Source organism: Nasonia vitripennis, chromosome 5 (assembly GCF_009193385.2).
Source record: "Nasonia vitripennis strain AsymCx chromosome 5, Nvit_psr_1.1, whole genome shotgun sequence".
NCBI lineage: Eukaryota > Metazoa > Arthropoda > Insecta > Hymenoptera > Pteromalidae > Nasonia > Nasonia vitripennis.
Window position 1 is genome coordinate 22,370,168 of NC_045761.1, and position 14,343 is coordinate 22,384,510.

The 14,343-nt window shown below is 44.5% G+C and overlaps 1 protein-coding gene across 2 annotated transcripts in view; it reads right to left on the reverse strand.

Moving 5' to 3' along the window:
- Positions 1-2,488: 2,488 nt before the first annotated feature.
- Positions 2,489-14,343, reverse strand: part of LOC100123902 (homeobox protein invected) — a 37,241-nt gene continuing 25,386 nt past the window's right edge. For both annotated transcript variants that reach the window (XM_001607622.6, XM_008209161.4), the window contains exons 3-4: positions 8,560-8,565; positions 2,489-4,311 (exon numbers count right to left, since the gene is read on the reverse strand). In XM_001607622.6, the coding sequence (XP_001607672.2) occupies positions 3,959-4,311; positions 8,560-8,565 (359 nt within the window). In that variant the 3' untranslated portion in view covers positions 2,489-3,958. The remainder of the gene's footprint in view (positions 4,312-8,559; positions 8,566-14,343) is intronic.

Genomic DNA, 14,343 nt, shown 5'->3' on the forward strand with positions numbered 1-14,343 from the left:
CTCGACTATCAATTCGCTCTCGCGCTCGCGCGACTGAATTAATGCGAATCTCCTCGTTAATAAGTTGCTCATCAAAACTCTCCGTCGAACGTATCGATTATCATATTCGATCGATTAGTCATATTGCTAAATAAATATATAAGCGCTCGCCATTAAAAATCGCTGTTCGAAATGAGAAGCGAACGATAAGAAACGAGAATATTTTCTCCACTATGTTGAAGCGCGGTTAAAAAAATAAGAGAAGAAAAAGATCGAGAGAGACGATACTGTAGGACAAGATAAAGTACTTTGTCTCTCCTACCGAAAATAGAATGTCCATCTCCGCGTAGGTCCGTGAGCGATAGGAGGACATCTATAAAAGAGGAAACTAAAATTCTGCTACTGTCATCAGTTCTCTCCACTGCATATCCTCACGATTATCTCCATTTTCGAGAGGAGCCTGTAAGCCTGACAGTTGGAAATATCGCTGTCTCCTTCGGCTCTCTCGATACCTGATATCTCTCGCTCTGACGAGGAGCCATCCTTTTCTCGAAAGCAACAACCGGAAGTTAGGCACTGACTTTGGCTTACACAGACCGGAGAGCCCGTCTATACTGCTGTACGTCGATTATCTCGTAATTTAATACCCGCTATTAATTATGCACTTTTTGGTAACAGGGTATCGGTCTTGTGGAAGACTCGTAGGTGGACGAAATATTCCTACAAGATGCTTTTCTCTTGTGCGCGATATATTTCGAACTGGTATCTTTTTTTTTTAATTCTTGACGACTGTACGAAAGCCTTGTTATAGCGCCTTCTTGATACACGGCTGCCATTTATCAAGGCGATTGTTCGCTGGCTTTGTTTTTCTGAATTTTGATCGTAGAAAAGGTTTCTGTTATATTGTGTTATTATGTAGGTATGTGTGTGGGTCTGCACATTCCTTGAAACTAGATAGTCTATAAATCATGAGTGTGTGTTGCCTTGAAAAAAGAAAAAAGTGCAGGGCACTTTATTTTAAAGCTATCATTTTAAACTGAATAATTTTGTGATTTAATTACTTTATTTGGAATGTATATAGCTGTTCCATAAAATTGAAAAACTTGTAATGCAAAACGAATAAAAGTTGCTCCATAATTTGTTCTCGCGGTTGCATACGAACAACTTACGTATATACTAATATTTAATCTTCATAAACTGTAATTCAAGCCACAATCGCTTGAAAAGTAGTTCGATTAAACTTTCTTCTATCCTGAAAATTCAAACGCAGTATAGAATATTTGGACAGTTATTATGGATTATTTGTCTTAGTTATAAAACGCAGCTATTTGTATCTTAGTATACACTCGATGCGAATCTAATATGCAAATACCCGAACGATTTGTCAGAGTCGCGGATAATTACGAAATATCGATAATCATTTGTCACTTCAACTGCCGAGTAAAATTAAAAAAACAAGGAGCGGACATTATCATACATCACGAATATGCAACCCTACAGCCAGTTTCTCCTATAAATACAACAATGCAATTAAAAAAATAAATCAGCTCGACCACGCACTATTCGCATCAAATTGACGAATCCAGGCTTACACCACGCATTTACCCAAACACCATTAATCACAACAAGCGTCGATCTATACCATTAAGCAATACATCCTCGCCGATAAGCATTTTATCCTACTATTTCAGCAGTGACACACGCGGTCAATTCACACTCATACACACACACGCAGTCACGAGGCCAGACGTAATTCTATCGCTCGAATGCCCTCTTTTTCAATTCACGCAGAAAATAGTCCGAAGGATATACACATAGCCATACTACACGCTCTATAGGCTCTAAGCCGGAGATTAAAGTTCCGCTGCCGGTCGCCCGCGCTTATGGGTTAAATGAGGTGTGAGGTATATCCGAGAGAGAGAGAGAGAGAGAGAGAGAGAGAGAGAGAGAGAGAGAGAGAGAGAGAGAGAGAGAGAGAGAGAAAGAGCTATCCTATCGGCGTAGGTAGACGTGGGCGTGGCTGGAAGCTTGATATCAGCGATGGCCACCTTTCGACTGTAAATCAATTGATATCGCGTACAGCCGGTATGCGCACGCGCGGCCAATCGACCCGCCCTACACACTCTCTCTCACACTTTTCCTATATACAGCTGCTACTATACTGACTCCCCCTCGACACACTGCGATTTTCTCTCTCTCTTTCTTCGAGGAAAGAATTATTAGCGCTAGATTTGCCCAGTGTATAGAGAGACTCTATATACACTCCCCCGACGCTGCAGGGGTGGAAAGTAATTCACTTACCTTGACGCGATGCGTTTATACGCGGCTGGTATTACAGAGGAGAATCCTGGGCTGTGCGGTTGGATAAGTTAAATATTTAAACTATCGATCGGCCTCTGATAGTTTCTCGTGGAAATTGCTTTATCGCGATAGACATTTGTAATTTGGCGCTTTCTTGGAAGGTTGAAGGAATTGTGCGGGTGTATGTTGTAAATAAAAATAGCGAGTGTCAGTTTCATATTGGGAATATTTAATCACTTTTTAAATAATCTTACTTTACACGCACGAGTTTCCGAGCGAACGTGTAATCTTTTTCTTTAATACGCGAGTACGTCTCGTCTCCTCTCTTGTATCTCTTGTTTATTTTATGTATATTCGGTAAATAAATAACTAAATTATCTCGAACAGTCTATAAGCAATGACACCGCGCACAGTATCGCGGCGTGTGTTTTTTATGTACAGGTAATTTTTTTCGATAATCTTATATAATGTAAGAATCGTCGATATTCGTCGTCGTCGTCGAGCTCGTATATTATATAGTCGGCTTTATGGACCGGCCTCCATTTAGGTACTTTGCTATATAATTAATATTTATAAGGTTTCTATTGCACATCGCAATTATACATCGTCGCTATCTCGGAGTTTGCTGCTCTTTAATTTTTTTATTTTACATTATTTTACAATAAATTACGATACATAACGGAATTTCTACACACGTCGCGCGCGAAACAAAATCGCGCTCTCTTTCTCGCACTTTTTGTTATTGTTATATGCGATGAAATTCAGTTCTGTCACAGAAAACATCCCCGTTCATCTTGTTGACGCGAAGATCTGCGTAATATATTATGCTGGCGTTTGAAAAAGAGTAGTACCAAGTATGGTGTTACATTGTTATTGCAGGTTTTGATATTGTTAATTGCCTATTTTTCGCTCTATTGTCTCGTAGCATGTCTGAAAAAATCAGTCACCAAGAGATGGAGGAATCATTTTCTGACATCACCAAATTATTATATCATTATACACTTACAGCTCTCGCGTGGACGCGATCAAAAACAAATTTTGTACAATAGCTAATATGCATCCATACATTGTTTGTATACGGATCGAAGTAAGAGAACAGATTTCTACTAACGAGAGATTACGAAACCTTCATCTCATATCAATACACACAAGCAATGTAAATTGTCCTTAACAATCGTGAGATGGTTCTTTATACAGCAAGATAATGAAAAAATGGCACTGGTATACATAATACAATATAATATATATGTATAATATCGATACAACTCGTGAAAATTTTTTACACAATAACTTTTGAAGTCTGAGGTAACATATCTCGAACGAAGGAATCGCAAGCCTAGTATACATAATTTATCCGAATCAACATATATATGTATATCACTCGTTTCTCGCGTCGTCCTTCAAAATCATAAATAATACCTAAAAACACCTCTATACAGCGACTGACTCGTATACATCCAACAAACACACGCACACACACACACGCGCGCGCACACACAATCAGACTAAAATAACGAATCCTAAGACGTCCGCGCGATCGTGAAATGCAGTTTCGAGCGTTAAACGTTATACATCAGGAACTGTCTCGCGCAATTTTAAAATTTCTCAACACGCGCACACGAGTCTCTCTGAGAAAATTGACGCGCACGCGTTTCTCCCTTTTTTTTGGTTTAGCCGTTCACTTGGCCTGGAGTTCGGCGGCCTGTTCCATCTCCTCCTTGGACAGCGGCACCGTCGAGTGGTTGTAGAGACCCTGTGCCATGAGCTGGAGGGCCAGCGGGTTCTTCTGGCCGCTGGCCTTCTTGATCTTGGCCCTCTTGTTCTGGAACCAGATCTTGATCTGGGCCTCGTTCAGTCCCAGCTCTTTCGACAGGGTCTGACGGCGCTGCTCCGTGAGGTACTTGTTCTCCGTGAACTCGTCCCTAAGCCTTGCCAACTGTTCCGCGCTGAAAGCTGTACGTGGTCGCTTCTCTTCAGGGGTCGCCGCTGGTGGCCGGTCCGCCGTGCGCTTTGGTCGTCGCGTTCGTGGACCTGGAACAGAGTTTCGGACTTTTAGAGTCCCTGCGGTTGGAGTCAAGAGTTTGTTTATGCTTTCGTTGATATTAGGGGGTGTGTGAGCTTTTATTGATCGAAACAGCAGGATTGCTCGGTTTGGAAATTGTGTTTTATGCGAAGCTGCCAATTCCATCGTAAAAATTTACGGCCGCACAAATCTCATCGCGAATCCCCGGCAGTCAATAATAAAGCGCGAAGCGCAGCGCCGTAAAGCATCCTACACTCGTATATCAAGCTTCGAACGCATCATCGAACCGGGTGTATATCGTCGATCTATACACCTTTTCGCGCTAGTGCCAAACTTTGCCGGAGAACAATGACTATCCGCGAGAGGCATTAACGTTTACGAGCGAATCGCTGGTCAGAAAATTACAGTGGATTTCAAGCGCGCACAGCATCGAGTAAATCTCGGCGCACACACTACTACTTTATTGGCCTATTTCTCAGGACTTAACACGTCGGTCCATCTGCGCCGTAAATCAGGCATATTATTATCATCGGTCTGTCTCGCAGCAGCGCCGGCGGCTCATCTCTCTGTTCCTCTAGTTGAAAACTCGCGCGCTAGAGAGCTGACTTTTGACTTTGCCAATGCCGCGCAGTAATTCACGGGGCTCCGCGCGAGCGGAATATAATTGCGAATAAATCAAATCCCGTAACGATCCCTGCGCTTATCACTCGCTTCCATCGTAGTATACCACACAGCGTTGATCCACATGCGTATTATTCGAAAATCGCTGTTGACTTTGTGTTCACCATTATTTTCGATAAATCGCGGACACACAAAAGACTCGAGCGGTTGGAATAAATCATCCCCGCTTCTGTGTATTTACGACTGATGCGCGCGCCTTTCCCGAAATTAATCGACCGCGTGATGTGATGATTTTAAAAAAGGCCCTTATCAGGTGCGGAACAGTCACCCCCGCGCGCGCTTTGAGAAACAAATGGCCGCGGACGTGCTCACTGAATTATTATCAGCGCGAGTGATTTATCGTCGGGCCGTTCGACAAGCGAAAGCGTGAGCTTCTCCCCTATTATATTATACGGGTATGTGTGTGCGGAGAGCTTCCCCTTTTATTTTCCGAGGTTTGTGTGTGTGGGTAAGCGTTCTTTGAAATCAGGCGCGTGCGTGAGCGGGATCGTGCGCGGAAAAACCGGGAGAGACCGCAGATTTATGGCGAGACCGGAGAAATTGACTTCTTATCCTGGAATGTATCGGGATGGAGTCTATGTGCGTGTGTGTTGAATTTTTTGAAGCAAGCGATTTCTTGGTTGAGGTTATTGGAGAAAATTAAGAATTCCGCGAGTTTTGATGTTTATGGAGAATATTGAAAGTATACTTGGTTTTCTAGAGTTGAGTTTGTTAATTTATCTCGTTTTGAAAGTCGTGATTTCTTTTATGCGATATAATAGCGTTCGATTCTCCGATGAATTTTCTCTTTGATGATTCTGGTAACTGTTAAATCTAATGGAACTATTCGTCAAAAAGCTTCGTTGAGAGCTTACGAAATAAAGCGATTCATCTCTCCCCAACAACAAACACTTGATTCCAAAGCGATAAAACGACTTTTATCCAATAACGCCAATAACACAGCAGCAATACAACCACAGCTCACGTCTACCGCGAAGATAGTTAAAGTTATATTTCAGTCTCACGAGTGTGTCGCAGTGGGTGATTGTTATTTACAACTTTCTAAGAGACGAGTCGCTTGTCATTCCGTTATTACTTACGAGATAGCAGCGCGTAAAGTAGGAACAATTTTATTACCATCGCTTTAATAAGTTAGACTCACCCGACGTATAGACAGTCGCGCGCAGCTATTTCGCAGCATTCCCCAACGCGCGTTATTTATCGCTCGGCTATGCGCTGCATTGACAAGCAATTTTGACGTTCCAGATAAAAGCCCGTCAAAATCGTTTGTGGGAAAGTCTCGCCTCGAATCGGCTGTTTTTCCCGAAACAATAGAATTAATAACGCGACAAAAAGCTGTAAACAACATCGAGAAGGCAGGAAGCCGACGCGAGATCAATACTCGGCTTGAAACTTTCAACTCTAGCGCGCCGCCTAGAGTCTCTCACGTCTCTGCGTAACGAACAGCAGTCTAATTACACCGCGAGAGCGAACTTCGCCATATCCCGCACGACGAGAGTGAGTGAGGCTCTTCGAGAAACCAATAACGCGTCGACGAGACGCGCGCCGCGTCTTGGAGACGTCTGCCAGAGTCTGAACCACTAATTCCCACCTTCTCTCTCACCCTTTGAGTTAGACGTTAGATGGGGTGTTGGAATAGCTCAACTCGGCCGCGTTTTACCCTCCCGATAATATATACCTCTCGTCGTTGCTTAATCACGCGACTATGACGTGATAAAAACTCTTCGACTTTGTTTTCAAAGCCGCATCGTCGACGTTCGCGTATAAAATAACCATTCAACGGCGGCGCGTGCGCTTGCAGTGAATACGCGTATAAAAGATAATCGTCCGCCGCTGTGCGTTTACGCGGCTCGTTTGCGCGCGCAATTGATAATACTCTCCGCGCGAGCGCGCGCGGTTATCGTTTCGCGTAATTAAACGGTCGCCGAGAGAGAGACGCTCTTTTTACTGCGCCTCTCGTAATTATGCTGTACTTGCAATTTAGTATTTACGCATACGCGCGCGGAAAAAATCGGAGGGCCGCTTTCGTCATTGGCAGTGAACACGGCTTTTTATTGGGGAAGTTAATCCGAGATATGGCTTTATATACATACTACTCGCGGCGGATTAATTCCGATTTTACAATTTGCGAAAGCTCTCGGCGAAATTCCAAGAGTTTTTTTGCGCGAGCGAGTATATTCGTTATGAATTTATACGTATGGTCGGTAGTTTTGAAACGTGATAGTCGAATGATAAATCCCGCGATGAGTTGAGTTCCTTGTTTTTCTTTTTTAACATCCGCGAAGAGGGAAATATCGAATTAATATGTGCGTCGATACAATACGTAACGAGCTCGCGTTGGAGCAGTTGAATTATGACTGTGACCATTACTTAGACAAACGAGGCTAAGCGTGTCGACATCTACGCGAGAGACGTAAGTGACCTTCTGGACGACATTCGTTGGCCACGGAACCATCGCACCTATATACTTACACAGTATACACAGTTTATTTTCGTATACCACGAGCTGCACATAACCTCAAAAATTTGAATCTGCCACGCTAATCTTCCGCTAATCCAATAGCGGCGACGGAGCGGTTTAATTCAATTAAACACTGGCTATACTTAAGCGAGTGTGACAACGTGTATTTAAAACAATTACACCGGACGTTAATTCGTTTTTTCAATCTCGCTCCCACTGGAAGGCTATAAATAAGTACATTCTATCGCGAAAAAAAAAGCAAAACGCGAGCTTTATACCCGTCAAGATGTTAACATTTTAATTGCACGTAGGCAAATAAACGCCGCAGTCACGCAACAGTATGTGCCTCACTTCAATCGTACAATTTTCAAACTCTCCGAACGAAAAAGGCCTCTAATCCATCCGCGGGATGTAATTAATTCGTTTTCCACGAGGGAGAGAGCCGACTGTAATTAGCGATTTCTTCAGCGCGACTCGGCGACAAAAAGCGCATTTGATGTCGTTTTTTGCGCGAAGGAAAACACGGACGCGGCTTCCAAGAAGTGCCGCCGAGCACAGCCTCCGGCCGATAGTTGCGCTACTGTGTGTACGTCGTATAGTGGAGAATCGATAGGTCGAGATTCTCGGGCAGAAGCTTGTATTCGAAATATATATATATATTTTTTTTTAAAGACTGACGTAAAACGAGGTTATGTAAACTGCGGCTATTATTCGGTTCGCTGATTACGCGAATTTCGACATCATTATTAGCAGGAAAGTTTGATGAATTTTCGAGAATATTTTTTTCCGCCAAAGCTCGAGCAATCGTGCTGTTTCTCGATAAGAAAATTCCTTTCGTCACCTGTCAATTTGATATTCAAATCATCGACAATGATTTCTTTGATATATTCAGTTTCGATCGGATAAAAGTATCGATTCTCGCGTTTCGAGACTATCAAACAAAACAAATTGTAATCGTCGGTATATTAACAGGTGCAAAACGTTAGTCAATAGGCTATTAAAAAGAAAACGATTGTGGATCGAAAAAGCTCACGTTCTCCAAACGGCATTATTTCGTCGGATAATACTCGGACGAGTACGTAGTCAATCCTTACGTCATAGCGGCGTTACTTACTTCGTCCTGAGAACAAAAAAATTGAAGACACAAATTAAAAAATGCTCACAGATTTTCAAACGAAAATTAATGAAAAAGTCATATGTACACATATTCATAATTCGTAAAAACAAACGCGCTTAGATTCGTTGTTTTACTTTGTCTCTCTTTGTGTATACCCCCATATCATCGCATGTATATACCTCTTATATGGATAGCCGGGACATGACAACTTCCTCAATATTTTATACGAAAACGATACAACCTCGAGCTCTAATCGATCGCCATACGCTACTTCGCTGCTCCGCTTATAGCTTCGAGCGATAATTGGGTTGAGCTTCGTCGAGGTCTCGAAAATTTTTCATCAAAGGCTTTTCATTTGATAAAACGCAGAACAAGCTTTCCGCTCGATTACGAAACCGTCGTGTCTATTAAAAGCTCGAATCTCTTTTGTCTCGTTCTCTACCACTCGAATCGAGTTTCTAGAGCTAGAGCAAAGCACATATCGAGAGCCAGGCGATATACAGCTCGCAACAAGCTTTCTCGTTAATTACGGCCGCAGCTGCGATTGGCAATTTCGCGATCGGCAAGCCATCGACACTTCCATTCACGGCAACTTGAACGACCACTCGAGCACGCGGACGATTTCAATCCGCTGACCTGAAATTCCCCTCGACTCTCGTGCGTATACTTTTCGGTAATTAAACCTCGTGTTTGTGGGTTTGCGCGCGAATATCGCTTTAAACGAATTAACCTTATCTCGTCCGATCTGCCGCGCGAGTATACGTCAAAGAGTATCGTTACACTTTTACACATTGAACTTTTCAATCTTCGAGATTAACTCGTTAAAACTATACACGCTGTACACACGACGCCGAGTTATAAATATACCCGCACAGTAGCAGCGCTGGATATTCCTAAAATAAAAGAGTCGTTCCAGCGGCAATCATGGCCAATTATTTTTAATTCCTCCGCGCGCGAGGCCCGCCGAGAAATTTCGTCAACGGATCGTCGCACGGCGGATTATTTGTCGGCGCGAGTGTATAAGCACGCAGGAGAGCTATATCTCGTTATACATTGATATTAATTGCAGCTTGCGCGCGACCGGCTGTGGTCCCATAAATCGGCGACCGACAGAACTGACCCGTATACGCGGATATATAGAACAGTCGTTCCCACGATATAGAGCGTGTGTATAAGCGTCGTTTCTATAACGATCGTGCGCCGATTTAACGACCGCCTCGAGCTCCTTCTAATGTCTCTGCGTTATGCGTTTGCTCGAATTTCTACGATATGACGTAGTAGCTTGTATAGGTTGATGTTATCGGGTGTAATTAAACAATGAAAGTGCGGGAGGTTTATTTCGATGGAAACTCGCGAAAAGCGCGATTAATCCAACGCCGCGTCGTTATGGAGAACGATTAGCCTCTAATAATTCCCGGTTCGTCGATCAATCAAGAGCTGGTCCCAAAGGCGTGGCCCCGATAAGCTCGGGCTGATACGATCCGCGAGGCGAAACTTTGATAAATCAACTCGTGGTAATTGTGAGGAAGGTGTGCAGTTTCGACTCATCCCGCGAGTCGATTTGAAAATCGATGGACTTTTTGCGCTCTTACGCAAGCCCAGCTCTCGCGCACATAACTCTCCTCCTTTATTTCAATTAACATTTTCCAAGTGACAATCTCTTCAGTTAACGCCTGTCGCGTCTCCATCTCTCACGTGTTATTTTCCTCTCCCTACACATACATACATATTCCAGCGGCAGTGAAGCTCTCGAGAGTTTATGTTAGCGCGTCAGCGAGCGACGAGACAAGTGTACAAAGTTCCGAAACGAGCATCTCGAAAATAAGCCCCGACAAATGGAGCGACATGTACTCGACGCTCGGCTTGATTAAACAATGGAAAATCGGCGGTTACGCGAGTTCCGCGAAAAAAAAAAAGAAGAAGCAGAAGACGCTAAGCACTAAGTACCGCGATTATCGAATAAAAGCGAACGACGCCGGGGTGTGCGCGGCGAATAAGAAGAGGAGGAGGAGGAGGAGGAGAAAAAGTAGAGCAGGAAGAGAGAGAGAAAGAGCGCGACGAAAGCCACGTGCGCGAGCGACAAGCGCAGACAGGGTAGGAAGTGCAGAACGAAAGGAGAGGAAGAGAGAGGGAAAGAGAGAGAGAGAGAAGGAGATAACCGCCGGGTGGTTGAAATTAATGTTGCCCGCTTAATTGGAGCCACCGAGGAGAGTGTGTGTGGCCAAAGCGACGCTCAACCGGTGGATCCCTTATAGCTATTCGGTTCAGCTCTCGCTCGACTGTATTATACGCTATACACTTCCCTCAAATTTCACGCTGATGGCCGTTGAACCGACGGCTCTAATGAATCATCGCGGGCATTCCTTCGGCTACGGTAATTTTTCAATTTGCGCCGCGGCCTGTATACGCGATTTTTTCTCCAAATTGACTTTCTTATCGCTGATCGTCATTATTATACGTGTTTGAAAATTTAAATTATTTTTATAAAATCCCTCGTATACAGTGAATCAATTTAGCCGGATATCGGGGCTTAACGAGCGTAATAAACAAAAGGAAGAAGAACCACGATTATCGACTTCCTTCCTCATACACCTATAGACCCGATCGATCATACATCGCGTTCAATTATAGACGCGTATACGAGCGTGTGTGTGTGATGCGGGGGAAGATCGTTTTTGATTGCCGCTTGTCTTTCCGTGATCGATGTTTTCCTCGCGCTATAGACACATTATACGTGGCACAGTTGTGTGTATTTCGAGTATACTCACACACTTACACGGCTTATTTTTTCCTCCGACAACGGCTCACTGCTTTTCGGCACGCAAGCGAGCACAGAGTCTAATGTGTTAATGTAACGTATGGGCCGAACCGCCTCGAGGCTGCGTTTCGCGCATATTTATGCCGCGGCACGCGTCCCAACCTTTCGAGCAGCTCTGATTTATTCCGTGGACTCTTGTGCGCTATATCTACTGTTATGTTTTTGAGTATTATGTATACGTATAGCTGCGTGAAAAGAGACTGGCCGCTATGAATAATACATTAAAGTATATAGAGAGCAAAAAGGGAAACGGCTGAAATTGTGTCGCGTCCTCGCTAATTTCAGTCGGCTCGCTCTCTAATACACACTCCGCGCTCGGGCTAATTCAGTAGTCGGCTCGTTCCTCCGCGTGTGCTTTCACGCTTATGGAAATATTTTGATGACTTGTCGGCCCCGCAAAAAGAACGAGCTCATTTGCCGCGCGGCTTCCGTTTCGCCCCCGAGTATTAACATGTCCACTGGCACCGCTCGCTGTATGTTATATATATACAGCGGATTGTATGCAAATGTAAAAATATATCTCCGACGAGTCCCCCTATTTATAAGTACTAATACCGTCTGATACCGCGAGTTACGCTGCGCGGGGATTACGCGGCAAATGATAATATAAGCTGAAAATTTTTGCACAAAGCTCGCTCCGTGTGCGCAGAATAAAAGAGCGATTCCCATGTAGATTTAATCGCGAGAGTCGCGAGCGTAAAGCAGCCGCAATAACGTCTCACTCTCTGCAGTCCCTCGCGCGAATTATCATACAAACAGCGAGTAGTTCTGCGAGCACTAAAATCCGGATGTATTGAAATACACAATGAGTATAATAACAGGCAGATCGGCGACATTTTAAAAGCGTCGATTTTCCCGCGTCAATGCAGTCTCTGTGCCGAGCGGATAAAAGCGAGTGAATTTTTGCGCGCGCGGGTGGCCTCCTGCGTAGGCGTCGCGGGACATGCAAATTACCCGCACCAGATTCGGCGATACATCTTAATTTCCTGCCGCGCGCGGTGCAGCCGCACGAAGAGAGAACGAAAATACCGGCTGTTCTCTCTCACGTGACTTTGATTATCAGAGGGACTGTCTACCGCAGCGGCAGCTCGAGCGTTATATTGTGCGATAAGGACAAATTTGCGAGTGTGTTTTTTTTTCCAAATACATCAGCTGGCATAAATCCAAAGCTAGATTCGCCTGCCGAGATAAAGCCGAAAAAATTTGAAGAGTCTGTTATACACAGCGTTCCATAATGAGATGCCGATTAACGAGCTTATCTGCGACGCGATCGGCGTATCGGAGGTGTTGATTTCAGCCGGTATACATCAAGTTGGCCCGGCGAGAGAGAGAGTTTGCTAATTTTCTCTTATTATAACGCCATTACCATAAGTTTTTTCTCAACATTCCTCGCTCCGACCGAGAGAAAGAGAAAAAAAGTGTCCCCGAATTAATGTGTAATACGAGCCCCGTCGTGGCCGCCGCTATCCGATATCAGCTGCGGAGACACATTGTGACGGACACAATGAAGCCACAATTTCGGAATCTTTCTCTCCTAGGCTGTTATTCAAAGGCTTTATCTCCGCAAATAAATTACACCATGTGGCCTAGGCCCTCTTGGCTAATAAGCACCGGGCGTATATCATCGGAATTACCAGCCAAGAAAATCATGTCGCAATCAGCGTAAGGGAGGCCTTAATGACTAGAAAAAGGCTGTATGTGTGTGTGTGTGTGTGTGTGTGTGTACATAATAGAGGTTTATATCGAGGGAATATTCGCAATTGGATCGTAAATCGAGAGGAGCGAGCCGAGTGAGAGAAAGAGCGCGTCGTATCGTTGACATTAAAGTTTTTATTGCCCGAGGTAGTCCGGGCATATTTCACGCGGCGATATTCGATCCTCTTCTCCGCGAGAATCACGTCTCTCTCATGTGGGTGCGCGCGCGCACGCGAGAGAGAGAGAGAGAGAGAGAACTCCTTCGTCATCCCATATTCGCCGTTGGCGGCCTAAACCAGACACGAGAGCTCAGAGAACACGACTATACACTTCCTGAAAGGTGGAAATTAAGCTATTAATTATAATCCGACAGCGCCTCGAGCGCTAAAAGAGCGTATAAACTTTCGTTTCTTCGTATAAAAGCGAGTATACTTATATGTGCAGTCTCGTCGACAAATTCGCCGATAGCCGCGCGGGAATGCGTTAATTCGGCGCTTTTTCGGCCCCGCCGCTACGGTAATTTTCCAAGTAGGATATGACGGAGAGAGATCGTCGCAAGGCAATTTGTCGCGTATGCAGCAGGATACCCGGAGAGGGCCGGATTCTCGAGAGGATTCCTCCGAGAAAGCGGCTTCCTCGAAAGCTGTGCACCGTCTCTCCTCTGGGAGATTCGCAAGGTGCTTTTTGTGGGATCGATCGCTCTCGACTCGGCTGCGGTCACGGGAAAATCGTGTGTAGGTTTATATAAAATAATAGCTGCTTTCAAGTGGTTTTTAAAACAATTTACACGAGAAAAATATCTCAATAACGCGCGCGCGACCAATTGGCATAAATTCTCTCGCGCTTGCGATCCTTTGGCAAACAATCAGCACAGAGACACCGAGAAACTCGATTATACGACTGACTCGCGCGTCCCGTCATAATCGTCGATACACAGCCCCTCACACACACGCACTGCATAACACAGTAGTCATCTCTGTGCGGTCGTCGTCGATTAAGTTTAATTGAAACCGTGGGCTCTTGGCTGAATTGAGATTTATGAAGCGAATTCATTGTTTCGACGCGGACCACCACCAGCGCGACTGTCTTCGTCGCCCCGCTAGTCGTCGTGAATTTCTGCCAAAAAATAATCAAATGAACAAAACACGCACACGACGACGTGTCACGGTATTCCGCAACAAATTACCGACGTCGACGATTGTCTCTCGGGTTATTTTCGAGTCAAGTGCAGGCCTGCTATTGATTTTGGAGTTTATTCAAGTATTTGC